The sequence below is a fragment of the Myotis nattereri genome (assembly GCF_964212035.1).
Source record: "Myotis nattereri genome assembly, chromosome: 10".
NCBI classification, from domain to species: Eukaryota; Metazoa; Chordata; class Mammalia; order Chiroptera; family Vespertilionidae; genus Myotis; species Myotis nattereri.
In genome coordinates this window covers 81,295,929-81,311,626 of record NC_138085.1, presented here as the reverse complement: position 1 = coordinate 81,311,626, position 15,698 = coordinate 81,295,929, and the positions used below count along the sequence as shown (strand labels likewise).

The window sequence follows — 15,698 nt, the reverse complement described above, 5'->3', positions numbered from 1 at the left end:
TGAGAGAGAATCATTGATTGGCTGCCTCCTGCACGCCCCCTACTGGGGATCGAGCCTGTGCCCTTGACTGGAACCGAACCCGGGACCCTTCAGCCTGCAGACCGATGCTCTGTCCACTGAGACAAACCACGTAGGGTGGCAGTTTGCTTTTTAAGGGGGGCAATTTGAGAACAAGTTACTAGGAGTGAAGTTTTTGCATATCTTTCGGTTCTAGGGGCCTCATATACAGTATATAAATATAGTGACATATTTATGCATTTCAGTTCTCTATATGTTCTGAAACTTTATTTGCTATTTTTTCATATCACTTCATATTATTATTTTTTAAACAATTTTCTAGTGATTTCTTCCTCAGTACTTCCACTGTCCTTTCCTTCTTCTATTTTTCTCTTTCATGGACGCCATGTTCTTTGGAAGCTTGTTTAGACCAAGTTCATGGCCTTTCAGGCTTCCTCCCTGTGAACAGGAGTCACTTTTTGAATAATAAGAATTAGGTGTCACAGGGGGGCATCCGGATGTTAGAGATGCTCAGGTGGGCGTGGCCAGGAAAAGGCTGGGAACCACTGCTCTCTGCAGACAGGTGCGCGCTGCAGACTTATCTGTGGAGGCGATTCTCTGGAGGCAATGACAGGACGGACGGTAGAGGCGTTGCTAAGTAGGTGCAGGTGCCTCCCTGTCATGAAACAGCACCGGCCCACTGGCACCTGCCTGTGCTGAGCCAGCTCGGCCAGGTTCGGTGAGCCTGAGAGGAGGTGGTGAAGGATGGAGAAAAGACAGACAAGAGAAGAAAGCTGGGTCTGGGTGGGAGCTGTCCTCTCCGATGGAGAGCTACTGACAGCACCTTGGCCTGCAAGCCGAGTCTTTATTTTATAGTCAGATTCCACGAGGCAAAGTAAGGGCGTGGTCAAGATGTTTACAACGTTCTTGTGAGTTTCAAATCTACTCAGTTACCTGCACCTGATCAAGCTTTGTTTTGGCAGCACTTGCTGCACCTCCCGCAGCCCATATCACTCAGCCACGTGGGACCACAGGTTCGGACCATAAGGTCAAGCTTACAGCCATAGCCTTTGGCCATAATTGTGCTGGGAGGGCTTTGCCCTCCAGGCTGGGACTTGCACGTGGCTGTGCCACGAGAGGACTGTGTCCTCTCATTAGTCCAAGGCTTGAACCTGTCCAAACGCTGTAGCCGCTCTCCACACCTTTCCACTGTCACCTGCCTAGTGTCACCTGCCCACTGTCACCTGCCCACTGTCAGTGCTTTTTATGAAGATGGTGAACAACATGGATGTGACTGAGGTGGGATGGGAGGGAAAGGAGACTGGCTCTGAGGTTGTCTGCCCACAGCCCTTACAGCTATTGAAACCTGCCCATGGAGGGAACGTACTGAGAAATAGAAATAGCTGTAGTTCGGTTAGGATGGTGAGATCATGGCTGCTTGTCTCTCCTTCCTGTTCCCAGCTGTCTGCAATACGATGCAGCACAAATCATTCAGATTATGTTGTTTTTAAATGGGCTTCGGCACAGTTCCCCAGAATTACCCCTGTGTTTGTATGAAACCGCCATGTGGGGCGCGTGGGGTGGACGCTGAAGCCTGTTCCGCCCGCCCTTCTGCCCGCCCCGTGTTGCCAGCTGCGGACCAGGTGCCCCTGATGGAGGACCTGGAGCAGATCTTCCTGCGCTCGTGGCGCGAGTCGCACCTGACGGAGATCCGGCAGTACCAGTCGGCGCCGCAGCCCTGCCCGCCCGCGCCCGGCCCCGGCCCCGCGGCGCCCGTCACCTCGGCGCAGCTGCCCTGGCTGGCCGGCCTGGCCGCCAGCTCCTGCAACGACAGCGTGCACATCATCGAGTGCACCTACTCCCTGGCCGAGGGCCTCTCCGAGATGTTCCGGCTGCTGGTCGAGGGCAAGCTGGCCAAGACCCACTACGTGGTGATCATCTGCGCCTGCCGGAGCGCCGCCATCGACTCCTGCATCGCCGTCACCGGTGAGGCCCCCGCCGTCTGTGCCGTCTGGCCCGGGCGCCGCGGCGGCTGGCGGGAACGCGGCTCTTAGCCGGGCGGGCTTGGTGCGGGGCTTGGGGGGCGAGGGATAGAGACACCGGCCCAGACCGCCACCGGGGCCTCCCGTGCTGATGCGAGGCAGAGGGCCCACGAGAGCTGCTGTTTTCCAGGGAAATACCAGGCCCGGGTGCTGTCCGAGAGCCTCCTCACCCCCGCGGAGTACCAGGAGGAAGTCAGCTACGAGCTGGTCACGGGCAAGGCGGCCTCCCTGGGGGCCTTCTTCAGCACCCTCTGTCCAGGTGGGCTTGTGGGGAGGCAGGTGCCAGGCATGAGCGGATCAGACAGATCAAACGAAGACACGGGGGTCCTTGGGGAGCCCTCCCCTCCTGACCTGCCGGGGCGTCCCTTGATCCAGACGTGGGGGCAGGACCTCTGGCTTGTGCATCAACACGTCTGGCCTCGGCTGGCATGGCTCCTGCATGGTCCCCTCAGCTGGCATGGTGGCTGTCATGGCTCCTGGCGTGGTCCTGGCCGGCATCTTCCTCACTAGCTGTGGGTCCTCCTGGGCTTTGCGGTTTCTGTCTTTTTGGGGCACAGGAGGGCCTTTAGCCTGCAGCTCTCTGCCCGTCTCTGCACCGCTCCTACCCTCCCCCCCAACCCCCCCCCCCCCCGCATTGCTTGCAGTCTCTCACGGGAGCCGGGTGTCCTCTGTGCCACACGCCACGGGGTCTGTGCCGTGCGTGCCCTGCTCTGTCCTTTGCCCGTCTGCTCCCCGTCAGGGTCCACCCAGAGTCCCGGAATTCTTCACGGGCCCCTCCTCCAGGACGGGCTTGGCCCCTTCCCTCTGTCCCTCCGTCGTCATTCCTTCTGTCCCGGCAGCTATGTGTTCCTGTGTAATTTCCCTTCTAGTTTGGACGCGGCGGGACCCTCCTGTCTTCCTTCTCTCCGCTCCCCTAGGCCCAGGGCGGCGCCAGGGCACCACCCGTGTCCCTGGGTGTTGGCTGAGTGTCCCTGGGTGTTGGTTAAGTGTCACGAGATGGAAAACCCATGTCTGTCCCTTCTGTTTTGGGCAGAGGGCGACATTGACATTTTGCTGGACAAATTTCATCAGGAAAATCAAGGCCGCGTTTCTTCCTCGCCCACTGCCGCCTCCGTCACCAAACCCATGTCCCTGGCTGTCGGCGGGGCCCCGGCGTGCGCAAGTGAGTGTGGAGGGGAGCTGGCGGCCAGGGCCCCCCTTCTGCCCCCCATCCCCCAGGCGACAAGGAAGCAATGTTAGAAGCACACCCAGAGGGCTGGGCTTCTCCTTAGCACCCAAGGAGCCCTCCTACCTACCTTTAACTTCAGTCTCTAGTGATGGAGGCCACTTACCCTGAAACGAGCGTCCCCTGGCTGGTCCTGAGACGGCGCATTTCTCTGTGTTGAGCCTCATCTTATACGTGATTAACACATTGCGTACCGCATGGAAATCTCTAAAGCATACGCCAGGGACCGCACGTTTTTGGGCAAACTGCACATTATTTAAATCATCATAATGCACTTTAGGTGTTGTTTTTCAATAATTATAACATTTTTATTTACAAAAACAAACAAAGTTCCTAGTACTTTTTTAACGTATGGTACTGCGTAAAACATTTTCCTCTATGAAGAGGGGCCAAACAAAATTTACATAAGTGTCTAGATTCGCTCCTTTTTCCATGGGTGTGAGACACGAGAACACTCGTGAGCCGTCCTTAACAGATGGCGCGCGAAACACGAGAACACTCCTGAGCGGTACGAAATGTGTTAAAATAGTTATTCTTGCCCTAGCCGACTCGGCTCAGTGGTTAGAGCGTCGGCCTGCGGACTGAAGGGCCCCAGGTTTGATTCCCGGTCAGGGCACAGGCCTGGGTTGCAGGCGCGATCCCCAGTGGGGGGCGTGCAGGAGGCAGCTGATCCATGATTCTCTCTCATCGTCGATGCTTCCATCTCTCTCTCCCTCTCCCTTCCTCTCTGAAATCAATAAAAATATATTTAAAAAATACTTATTCTGACTACGTTCCTGAGGAGCCGACATCCTTTCTTCCTGCAAACCTTTTCCCAAGTCCAAACTCAGCGCCGGCTTCCCCAGGTGCTGTCCCTGCCCCTCGGGTAGAGTAGGTCCCGGCCTCTGTCCTCGGACGAGTAAACGGGGCCGGTGTGCGAGGCGCCCCTGGCGGTGAATAGCCCAGAGCAGGCGCACGCTCGTGTGGGTGCCGCCCGGCCCTGTGACCTGCGCTCCGGACGGGCGCACTGTCCCCGGCAGCGGTCCCGGGCCCCTCACCTTTCCGGGCTCCGGTTCCAGGTTCGGGGCGGGAGCCGCAGCGCATCCGGCCCTTCCAGCTGGCCGTGGCGCAGAAGCTCCTCTCCCACCTGTGCTCCATCGCGGATTCCAGCACCCAGAACCTGGACTTGGGGTCCTTCGAGAAGGTGGACTTTCTGATCTGCGTCCCGCCCTCGGAAGTGACCTACCAGCAGACGCTGCTCCACGTCTGGCACTCGGGTACGGGCCCCTCGGGGGAGCTGGGGTGTCTGCGTGGGGAAGCGGCGACCTGCGTGAGTTCGGGTTGGAATTTGAACACCGTGTTTGCTGCTGGAGCGGACGGGGCAGGAAGTCCCGCCCCCTTTCGTAGGTCATGAAACTGAGGCTGAGAGAGAAGGACTCACCCGAGAGTTTATGCTCGGTTAGAGGGAGACGCGTGACAGGGTTTTCGCTCTGCCCCACGCGGGCCCGTGACCTACGTGCTGCTGTCCTGCCTGAATGTGCTTTCCCTGTGCTTTTGAGGGAACGGGATATGAAACACAGAGTCACTGTGGTGGCCCCAGGGCCCGGGACAGTCGGGCGGGAGCTGGTTTTGCTGGGGGGGGGGGGGGTGGCGGGCCTTGCCTTCCCCTCCCTCCTGCTACCGTGACCGGTGCTGGGGCCGCTGCGTCAGGAAGCAGCTCTGCTGGGCCCTGGGCGGGCTGCTGGGCACACCGGGCTGTCCGCCGCTGTCTCTGGGCCCCGCCCTGCACGGACGGTTTCACCACAGGCTTTCGTGGGGGAGCCTGCGCCCTGCCCCCCATGTCTCGGGCACCCCTGTGGCCTCGGGGCTGAGCACAGTGCCAGCGTGCAGGCGGCGCTCATGGCTGTCTGCTGAGTGAGTGAAGCCTGGGCCGGAGTTGGTGACCCGCTTCCTGGCGTGTGTTCACCCAGCGTGTGTTCCCCCGGCGTGTGTTCCCCCGGCGTGTGTTCCCCCGGCGTGTGTTCCCCCGGCGTGTGTTCCCCCGGCGTGTGTTCCCCTGACGTGTGTTCCCCCGGCGTGTGCTCCCCCGGGGTGTGTTCCCCTGGCGTGCGCTCACCCGGCGTGTGCTCCCCCGGCGTGTGCTCCCCCGGCGTGTGTTCCCCCGGCGTGTGTTCCCCCGGCGTGTGTTCCCCCGGCGTGTGTTCCCCTGGCGTGTGCTCCCCCGGCGTGTGCTCACCGTGCGTGTGCTCCTCCGGCGTGTGTTCCCCCGGCGTGTGCTCCCCCGGCGTGTGTTCCCCCGGCGTGTGTTCCCCCGGCGTGTGCTCCCCCGGCGTGTGCTCACCGTGCGTGTGTGCACCGTGCGCAGGGGTTCTGCTGGAGCTCGGCTTGGACAAGGAGCACGTGACCAGGCAGAGGGTGGAGCAGTACGTCCTGAAGCTGGACGCCGAGGCGCAGGCACGGTTCCAGGTCTTTCTGCAGAACTCCTTCCAGAACCCGCACACGCTCTTTGTCCTCGTCCACGACCACGCCCACTGGGACCTCGTGAGGTTAGGGGGGCTCTGGGCGGGCACGTGCCTCCTCTGAGGTGATGTGTGTGGCTGACACGTGGGGCGGTGGGCGCGGCCTCCCAACGGTGAGCGCTGCGGGTTTGGCATTGAAGGCAGATGCTTGGATGTCGCAGAACCTTAGAGCTGGACGCTATCCCAGGGGCATGCAGTGCAGCCTCCGAGAGGGGCCATTATGGAAACTGAGGCTAGAGGGGAGCATCTGCTCAGCGTCGAGGGGCTGGGGGGCAGCGGGAGGTGCTCGTGGCAGAGCCGGCCTGGAACGAAGGCCCTTGCACTACAGTCATTTAAAACATTTCCTGGTCATGGCGGAGCCAGACGCTTCGATTGTCGGCAGCGTTGGGGGGCTAGTTATAAATGTACCCAACTGCTTCATCCTGGTACAGTGACGGGTCAGCATCAGCCATTCCACTTACTGCCCCGTCTCCTTTCCTGCCCCAGCAGCGCCGTCCATAATCTCTACTCCCCGAGCGACCCGTCGGTGGGGCTGGTGGACAGACTGCTCAACTGCAGAGAGGTGAAGGAGGCGCCCAACATCGTGACCCTGCACGTGACTTCCTTCCCGTACGCGCTGCAGACGCAGCACACCCTCATCAGCCCCTACAACGAGATCCACTGGCCCGCCTCCTACAGCCCCGTGAGTGCCGGCTGCGGCCCGGGCGCGGGGACCTGGGGTTGGGAGGACGTCTCTTCAGTAAAGATCTTGATTAACTAGGCTGCCTGGGGGTCACGTGGATCCCAGCTCCTTGAATTTTTTAAAAAAATATGTCTTAATTGATATCAGAGAGGAAGAGAGAGGGAAACATGAATGAGAGAGAAACATCTATTAGCTGCCTCCTGCACGTCCCCTGCTGGGGATCGAGCCCACAACCCGGGCCTGTGCCCTGACCGGGAATTGAACCGTGACCTCCTGGTTCATGGGTCGGTGCTCCACCAGGCCGGGCTCCTTTGTCGTTTTAACAACCTCCCCAGCGTGGCTATGCTCTGAAGTTCGACAAGCTCTGATGTTAGTTTGGGAGGGGTTCTCTGCCAGTGTGAGTAGAATTGGTTAGATAAGTACGTTTTTCCTGTGGATTTTAATAGCAGTGGAAAGCAAGAGAGTTGATCTGGCTGTTCCTAAAACCAGTTTAAATTGTGGGAAAGAAGCTGTTTTAACCACGGGAGTTGTGTGTTACGCAGTAAGGCTGGGACCCTTCTTGACACGCACGCTGGGGTCGAATGAGTGGAAAGTCCCGGGCGAAGGGGCCCCTCCGTCCTTCAGGTGGGAGGCCCTGGGCCCTGTGTGCAGGGGAAGGAAACCCATGAGATTTCACCAGGGGCTGCCGAGTGGGCCCGCGGAGATCCCGGTGCCCGCCCGGCGGTCTGTGCTCCCGGCCGCGGCCCCGCCGGCTTCCACGTGCGATGCCTGCGTGACATGCTCCACTCGGTTCCAGGGCGCGGACTTGTATCCCGAGGACAGGAAGTACTTCGGGCTGTCGGAGTTCATCGAGTCGACCCTTTCGGGGCACAGCCTGCCCTTGCTCCGATACGACAGCTCCTTCGAGGCCATGGTCACCGCCCTGGGGAAAAGGTACCGTGTCCACGTTCCTCAGCTGCCCGGTCGGCAAGGGGAGGCGGGAGCAGCCAGGGCATTCCAGGAGGGGTCCGCCTCCCGCCCTCCCCGTGACCCAGTGCCTCCGGCAAAGGGCCCTGGGTTCCGTCTTGTCCTGCGTTTGGGGCCAGTGGTGTCTCTGCCTCTCTAAGGAGGAAGGAGGAGGAAGAGGAGAGCGATGGGCAGGGAGGCCATCAGCGAGCTGCCCGCCCTGTGGGCACGTGGGGTGGCGTGGCCACGGCGAGGAGCATGACTTTGTGGGTCGGGAAGTTTACTTTATCTTTGTTCCAAAGGCCCCCCATCAGGGGCTCAGTCCGGCTAAGTGGACGCTGACGCGCATCCGTGTAAACTGCGTGTCCGTCTCTGCTCCTGCTGAGACCCGGGGACCAGGGGTTCTGGGGTGTGTTTCGTTGTGGGGGGAGGGCTCACCTCTCTATGTGGAGACACATGTGGTAACCGTGGCTTCTGAAGCAGAACTGGGATTCCTGGTCTGACGGGATGTGTTCTGATGTGTGTGTGTGTGTGTGTGTGTGTGGTTCTTTATTTTATTTTATTTTTTTTAGAGAGAGGAGAGGGATAGAGAGGTGGAAATATCAATGAGAAAGAAACATTGATTGGCTGCCTCCCGCCCCACACTGGGGATCGAGCCTGCAGCCTGGGCAGGTGCCCTGACCGGGAATCGAACCCGGGACCTCTCGGTTCATGGGTCGATGCTCCACCACTGAGCCACACCAGCCGGGCGTGTGTTCCGTTTTGTAATTCGCTCTCTAACTGATCCTGTCTTGCATCTCTGTGAACTGTGGCCTTACTGTACTTGAAGGGAATGTACTGACGTGCCTTCAGGACGATCCCCCAAATCAGGGGCCCGTGGGAGCTACACTGATTTGATGGCTGGTGGCTCTCCCACTTCCAGTGGGAGCCTCGGGCACTAACTGAGGAGACTGTAAAGTACGCTGGTACGAGACTAGTAGACATTTATTTTATTCCTTCACTGAACCGGTATTTACTGAGCAGCAGAGAAACACCAGCAGCGGCAAACCCGTCATGTTTCCAGCTGGACACGCAGAGCAGCTCATGACTTCACCCCGAAGCAAGGCTGCTGGTTCAGGCTCCGGCAGCCGGCCTCGTGGGGACGCCGGCATTGCGGGTGGCTCGGGGGCTAGTGTGCCGTGGGAAGGCGTCCCGGCCCGGCGCCACCTGGCCACCCTGCGTGGCTGTGGCGGCTGTGCCCTGCGTGGCTGTGGTGGCTCACGCGGGCGGCTCACGCGGGCGGGTCTCCGCAGGTTCCCGCGCCTGCACAGCGCCGTGATCCGCACCTTCGTCCTGGTGCAGCACTACGCCGCGGCCATGATGGCTGTGCGCGGCCTCTCGCAGATGAAGAACTGCACGTCGGTGGAGACGCTGGAGATCACCCAGAACCTCATCAACGCGCCCCAGCAGTGCCCCTGCGGCCACGGGCTCATGGTGCTGCTGCGCGTGCCCTGCTCGCCGCTGGCGGCCGTGGCCTACGAGCGCCTGGCGCACGTGCGGGCGCGGCTGGCGCTGGAGCAGCGCTTCGAGATCATCCTGGGCAGCCCCAGCTCGGGCCTCACCGTCGGGAAGCACTTCGTGAAGCAGCTCAAGGTGGCGCGACGTCGGGGACGGAGGGGCGAGGATGCTGGGAGCGCGGGTGGGGCCTGGTGTCCGAGGGCGGGAGGCCAGGTGGGGACCAGCTCCTTTACACGAATGAGCCCATTGGGCCTCTGCACCGGCCTCCCCGCCAGCGCCCTCCCCGCCTGCATCCTTCAGTCCAGAGGCCACCCCCTCCCTGCTCCCCCAAAACTCAGTCTTGCTGTTTTAAGCTTCCAGACTGTGGCCAGCTCTTCTTTCTTCCTGGACGGCACTTCTCCTTTGCTTAGCTAGTGTCTGTCACTGCGGGACTCAGCATCTTTTCCGCCCTCCCCTCCATACCTAGGGCATCCCCCCCATGCCTGGGGCATCCCCCCCATGCCTGGGGCATCCCCCCCATACCTGGGGCTGGTTTGGTGTTCCCTGTCTGTCATCTGGCTCTTCCCCCAGGCGATGGAGGGCAGGAGCCACCCCCAAAGGCGCAGCCTCCCACCCCTAGCACAGTGTCGGGCCTATCGTAGCTTCTCACTAAACCCACAGGTGATGGAAGTGGCAGAACAAGCGTTAGGAAGAATATGGGGACAGTAGCGAGCAGGGCCAATGAGGGACAGGCCAGTCCCGCGGCTGAGAAACAGTAATGACAGTAGACACACATGTTGTGCTGCCCACGGACTCGGAGCAGGTGTTTCTCAGCAGCTAGCGTGCGTGCCAGGCAGCGTGCCGTGGTGGGAACGCGGTGGGGGAGCAGGTGACCTACACTTTGCAGTACCAGGAACTTTCCTTCCTGTCACAGGACACAATGCAAGGGCTTTACATCCACAGGAGGCCATGGGGTGCCCCTCGGGCTGGGCAGTGGGGGGTCAGGGTCTCAGGTTCCCCTTCTTCTGAATGGTCTGCAGATGTGGCAGAACATTGAGGATGCCGAGTGGAGGCCTCAGACTTACCTGGAGTTGGAGGGTCTGCCTTGCATCCTCATCTTCAGCGGGATGGACCCGCACGGGGAGTCCTTACCCAGGTGAGTGGGGGGCCTGCCATGTCTGGGACCTGGGACAGTCTGCCTAGTTCCCTGACAGACACCCTTTGTGCCTGTGGGGGCGGGGCGGGGGCGCTGGGTGGGGCCCTGCCGCTGGAGACCGGGTTTAATGCCTCTTGGTTTCTCCCCATGGCAGGGGGAGGGCGGCCCATTGAGGGCAGCATGGGGTCATTTCGGGGGCTGGGGTTACATTTCCCGCTGTGTCTAGGCTGCAGGGACAGCGGGTCCCTCCTGGTTTAGGAGGGGTCTTGGGACAGGGGAGGAGCTGTTCTTCCGGCCCCCAGGGCTGACTGTCTCCCAGGCTGTGGTGGCCGGCCATCACCGCTGAGCAGATGGCGGCCACAAGCCCACTGGGCGTCTCCCGGGTCTCACACAGATGGGCAGGCACTCGGGGCAGAGGGCACTGCCTTCAGGAAGCAGTTGCTGGAATGGGAGTGACAGGTTGGCTGGCTTCCCCCCCCCCCCCCAAATATATGCTTATTGATTTCAGAGAGGACAGGAGAGGAAGAGAGAGAGAGAAACATCAATGATGAGAGAGAATCATTGATCGGCTGCCTCCTGCACGCCCCCTACTGGGGATCGAACCCACAACTCGGGCATTTGCCCTTGACCGGAGTCGAACCCGGGACCCTTCAGCCCGCAGGCCAATGCTCTATCCACTGGGCCAAACCGGCTCGGGCCAGGTTGGCTTTTAAAGACGTACTTCACACCCACGGGGCAGGGCAGTGGTCATGCTCGGGGCCTTTGCACATCTTTGCTTGCGTAACGACAGCAGGAGCTGCAGCCGGCCACTCCACGGCAGGTGCCCCGGACACTTGCAGCTGCACCGCCGCATGTCGTGGCGAAGGCTCGCCGGAATGCACCGCTTTTCCGTGTGCACCATGCGGGCCCCGGGGCGGGCGGGCGGGCGCTGGTCCCGGGCGCCCGTGCCCTTCGAGGCCCTGCACGGACCCCTTGTGTTGCCTCCAGGTCTCTGAGGTACTGTGACCTGCGCCTGATCAACTCCTCCTGCTTGGTGCGCACGGCGCTGGAGCAGGAGCTGGGCCTGGCCGCGTACTTCGTGAGCAGCGAGGGGCCCCTGGAGAGGGGGCCGCGGAGCGAGGGCTTGGAGAGCGATGCGGAGAAGCCCAGCAGCACAGACAACGAGGATGAGGAGCTGGTGATGGAAGGTCGGCCTCCGCGTCTACCCTTGGGGGCGGCCTGTGCTGGTCTAGCTAGACAGCTGCTCCCCTTCCACGTGGCCCTGGGGCCAGTCTGCTGGCCAGCAGCCCTGGGGGAGAGCTACCTAGAGAAGGAAATGAATTCAGAGTTTGCTCCCCCCCCACCCCCTCCTTTTTGGTGTTGTAAGAAAATAGAAGTCCAAATAGGTTCTTCCTAGCTCTAGAATTTTTTTTTTTTAAAGAAGTTCACACCCTGGCCAGTTTGGCTCAGTCGGCCTGTAGACTGAAGGGTCCCAGGTTTGATTCCGGTTAAGGGCACATGCCTGGGTCGCATGCTTGATCCCCACTAGGGGGCGTGCAGGAGGCAGCCAATCCATGATTCTCTCTCTCATCTATGTTTCTCTCTCTGTCCCTTCTTCTCCCTCCCTCTCTGAAATGAATAAAAATATATTTTAAAAAAAGTTTACTCCTTTAAAAAATATATATTTATTTCAGAGAGAAAGGGAGAGGGAGAAGGAGATAGAAACATCAATGATGAGAGAGAATCATGGATCGGCTGCCTCTTGCATGCCCCACACTGGGGATCGAGTCTGCAACCCAGGCATGTGCCCTGACTGGGAATTGAACCCTGACTGGGTTCATAGGTTGATGCTCAACCCCTGAGCCACACTGGCCTGGCCCTAGCCCTAGAATTCTTAATGAATAGGAAGAAGCATTGAGGTTTTGTAGGGTCCAAGTTCACGCTCTGTCTGAATTGCTGCCTGGGATAAGGTTCACTCGTTATTTCCTCTGCGAGCCAACCTGACCGCATGTGCCCGTGACTGAGGTTCACGAACCCAGGCCGGTGTCCTGGGCGGACGTGAACATCCGACCCAGCATTTAAGAGGGGACACAATCAGAGCAGGGCATTCGGCTGCAGCCCACAGGATCGCGGGAACAAGTACAAGACTGTTCACACAGATGCAGAGCGCGTGCGGGGTGGTGTAGGGGAGAGACGGTGTGGGGTTGGAGACTGGGCCTCCTCTTCCTCCTCCACCTGCGACCCACGTGACCTTGGACAGGGCCTGTCGCCTGTCCTAGCCTCGGAGTGCTCATCTGTAAGATGGGCTTTGAGAGACCCGCCAGCAGGCAGCTCTCCCTGTGCTGTGGCAGACGCACACGCGTGAGCGTGACCCTCCACTGCGGGGCCTCACCTCCCTGCGGATGCATCCCTGGCATCTCACCACACCCAGCTTCAGCTCCCTGCTCCCTCCTCCCTCCTCTCTACCCTGCAGCCCAACGCCACACCCAGCCTCAGGGCTGCCAGGCTGTGCTCCGCTCTCGTCCCCCAGGCCACACAGACGCTTTTCTGGCTGCCCAGAGTTCCCTCTCTGCTTTCCCTGGAAGCCCTGCTGGCCCTTAGGACTCGGGGCGGGGCCACTTCTCCCTTCCTCTCCCCTCCTGCTCCTGCCTCTGTCCTGCGTGGGAGCCTGGCCGGGGCTCCCAGCCCATCTCTCTGCCTGTCTACGCCATCTTGTAGCTGCCCGCCCTGCCCCTCCCGCCTCCTGTCCTCTCCACGCAGTCAGAGGCGGGCGCCTGGAAGGTGGTGGACGGGTGGATGGGTACGCGGATGGGGGGAGAGGAGAGGTGTGAATGGAGTTGGTAAAGCGCTGGGGGACCGTGCGGCAGGCGATCGCGGGCGTTTTCAGGGTGTGTGTCTGGGCACAGGCTCCACCTCGGAGAAGAAGAGCCCCCTGAAGAGGGAGCGGTCCGGCTCCCGGGACTCGGCCTCCTCCGGCCGCTCCTCCAAGGCGTCCGGTAAGTCCCGGGGGAGAGCCCACGCTGGGCTGTTCTGAGATTTCGGACGTGGTTGGAGAGAGCCTGGATTTTCCCTGGAACTGGGAAGGGGGGACTTGGAAGAACTGGCTTTCTGGGCTGGGGCTGGGGGCCGGGAGGCGTTGGGCAGGACCTGAGGCTCGGCGGCTCCTTTCCTGGACGCTGTGGGCCCGTCCCCAGCGAGGGCCTGTGTGGGTGGTGGCAGAGGGCCACGCCCTCAGGCTCCAGGTTTGGATAATCGGGAGACAGGAGCAAGGTGAAGTGTTCGCGTGGAGTCTGGAGTGCCGGGAGGGAGACGCGGACTCACTGTGGAGAAGCCGACAGGCCCAGGGCTTCTCAGACCGAGGGGCCAGATGCTCATGGGCGGAGGGAGAGGGGAGTGTGAATAAAACCCCCAAAGTCTCTGCCCTCAGGGTCGTCCGAGTCTCTGGGAGCAGGCGGGACCCACACACAGTAGCACAAGTGTTTACCGAGAACCTGCTGATGTCTGAATCGGGCTTTAAAATAGGTTATGCATAGGTGCCCCCGAAGAATCCCTGGTTCCTGTGGCCAGGTTGTGTTGCCATCGGGCTGCTATGTTGTTTTTTAGAGGGGGTGGGGGGGGGGGGAGAGAGAGAGAGAGAGAGAGAGGATGCAGCCTGCTGAGTCGCGTGCGGCTCGCTGCCACTCCAGCTGGAAGCAGCCTGTGCGGTGCATGAGCCTGGGTTGAGCACTGAGAGTGAGGGCTTTGCGGCTGGACGGGCGAGGCAGGGATGGAAAGGAGGCCTCTGAGATGGGGCGGGGCCCCGGGGGCTGCAGGCCGGCTCCTACCCTGCGGGGACCCCAGCTGTCTCCCGCAGCAGATCTTGGGTTTGTCATAGGACAGAAGGGGTTATGTCAAACCAGAGGTGGAGTTTCGTTGACAAAAATGCCCGGTGATTGTCAAGTGAAGGGAGTTAGTGCCTCAGCCACAGGCAGCCGGCAGGTCTCAGGGAGGGTCCTTCCCGGTGTGGCCGACGGGGTCATCTCTCCCCAGGCCCGGCGCTCGGTGGTGAGACCTCGGCTCCGCCCGGGGGGCCCCCTCAGGGGGAGCAGACCAGATCCCCGCAGCCCTGCGGCCCTCCGGAGGACACACAGAGGCTCCGGGCCAGCCAGGGGCCGGCCCCCCAGCCTGACTCCGGCCGTCAGACCAGCCAGAGGAGCGTCCAGGTGGCGGTCCCCTCGCCGCGCCAGCTCCCCGCCGCGGGCGCGTCCTCCTCGCCCACGGGGCTGGCCGCGGGCGCGCTCGTGCGGCAGGCCTCCCCGTGCTCCCTGGCCAAGGCCCGCCGGCAGCCGCCCGTCGTCTTCCTGCCCAAGCTGGTGTACGACATGGTCACGTCCACCGACAGCAGCGGCCTGCCCAAGGCCGCCTCGCTCCTGCCCTCCCCCTCGGTCGTGTGGGCCAGCTCCTTCCGGCCCCTGCTCAGCAAGACCATGACGTCCACGGAGCAGTCCCTGTACTACCGCCAGTGGACGGTGCCGCGGCCCAGCCACATGGACTACGGGAACCGCACCGAGGGCTGCGTGGACGGCTTCCACCCGCGCAGGCTGCTGCTCAGCGGGCCCCCGCAGGTGAGGGCACCCACCTCGGCCTGGGCTCGGGGGGTGGGGGTCTGTGCTCAGGCCCAGAGGCAGTGTAGGGCTGACAGCACCCCCTTCTGCGCATCTTGCCATTCTCGCGGCAGAAGCTTCTGTGATGGCCCCACGTGGGCGGTAGACAGGGGTCAGGGCCTGGTGACTTCCGTCCTCTCATCTCCGTTTCCTCCACATGATGTGGGGGGCAGACGGGTTCTCGTGGTGCCTCTCTGGCCTTCAGACTGCGGTTCGGCATTTTCCATGTCACTTCCCTGGGCCCTGGGGCCCGGCTGTGGGATCTGTGCTCTCACATGGGAGGATGTGGGGGACACGGAAGTGGGAGGCAGGAGGTTGTCAGGATCCCAGCCTTGTAGGGGACCCAGCAGGTGCCCGTTTAACCAGCTGTGATCCACATAAACCCACGACCAATCATACACTCGCCTGGCGCTCACCTGAGGGGCAGGGGCTCCGTGACGCGACAAGGAAGAGAAGGAAGAAGAATTGCTTGCTCTCTCTTCCAGGGCTTGGGGCAGATGCGGCCTTTCTAAGTCTTGCGGGACGAATTCTGTTTTCTTATCATAGACGTATCGATGAAGACAAGACTAGTGTTTGCAGTTATGCGAGATTGAAGAAATGTTTTATGTTGGCAGTTTCTTTTCTCCAAAGCAGCCTTTCTTCAGCTTATGCCCATGTCCTATTTCCAGCGGCTTAAAAAATGCCGCCGTTAAAACCGGAGACACCTTCACCATGGTTTATATGCAGGCAGGCCCCTGGCTGGGGAGTCCCCCCGCCCACCCGCCCACCCGCCCCGCCTCGGTAGCCCCATTGCCCCTTGGCTGTCTCTGCACCCGCTGGCCCTCATTTCAATTAGGTGAGATCTTTAAAAGGGGGAGGTGCCTCCTCGGCCTGTTTGGCTCAGTGGATAGAGCGTCGGCCTACGGATGGAAGGGTCCCGGGTTCAATTCCAGTCAAGGGCATGTACCTTGGTTGCAGGCTCCTCCCCAGCCTGGACCCTGGTCGGGGCGCATGCCGGAGGCAGCCCGTTGATGTGTTTCTCTCACATGGATGTTTCTGTCTGTCTTTCCCTCTCT

At 61.0% G+C, this 15,698-nt stretch overlaps 1 protein-coding gene across 4 annotated transcripts in view; it reads left to right on the top strand.

The window, feature by feature from the left end:
* The window catches only part of GREB1 (growth regulating estrogen receptor binding 1), a gene marked incomplete at both ends in the record, with an annotated part of 49,822 nt that overhangs the window by 18,537 nt on the left and 15,587 nt on the right, over positions 1-15,698 (top strand). For 2 of the 4 annotated variants that reach the window (XM_081100876.1, XM_081100875.1), the window contains 12 exons: positions 1,630-1,983; positions 2,170-2,298; positions 3,073-3,201; positions 4,323-4,520; positions 5,609-5,789; positions 6,249-6,444; positions 7,241-7,377; positions 8,682-9,021; positions 9,906-10,021; positions 11,009-11,208; positions 12,907-12,996; positions 14,030-14,604. In XM_081100876.1, coding sequence (XP_080957002.1) covers positions 1,630-1,983; positions 2,170-2,298; positions 3,073-3,201; positions 4,323-4,520; positions 5,609-5,789; positions 6,249-6,444; positions 7,241-7,377; positions 8,682-9,021; positions 9,906-10,021; positions 11,009-11,208; positions 12,907-12,996; positions 14,030-14,604 — 2,645 coding nt within the window. Of the gene's footprint in view, positions 1-1,629; positions 1,984-2,169; positions 2,299-3,072; positions 3,206-4,322; positions 4,521-5,608; positions 5,790-6,248; positions 6,445-7,240; positions 7,378-8,681; positions 9,022-9,905; positions 10,022-11,008; positions 11,209-12,887; positions 12,997-14,029; positions 14,605-15,698 lie in introns of all 4 variants that reach the window. The other 2 variants (XM_081100874.1, XM_081100877.1) reach the window with 2 other exon arrangements.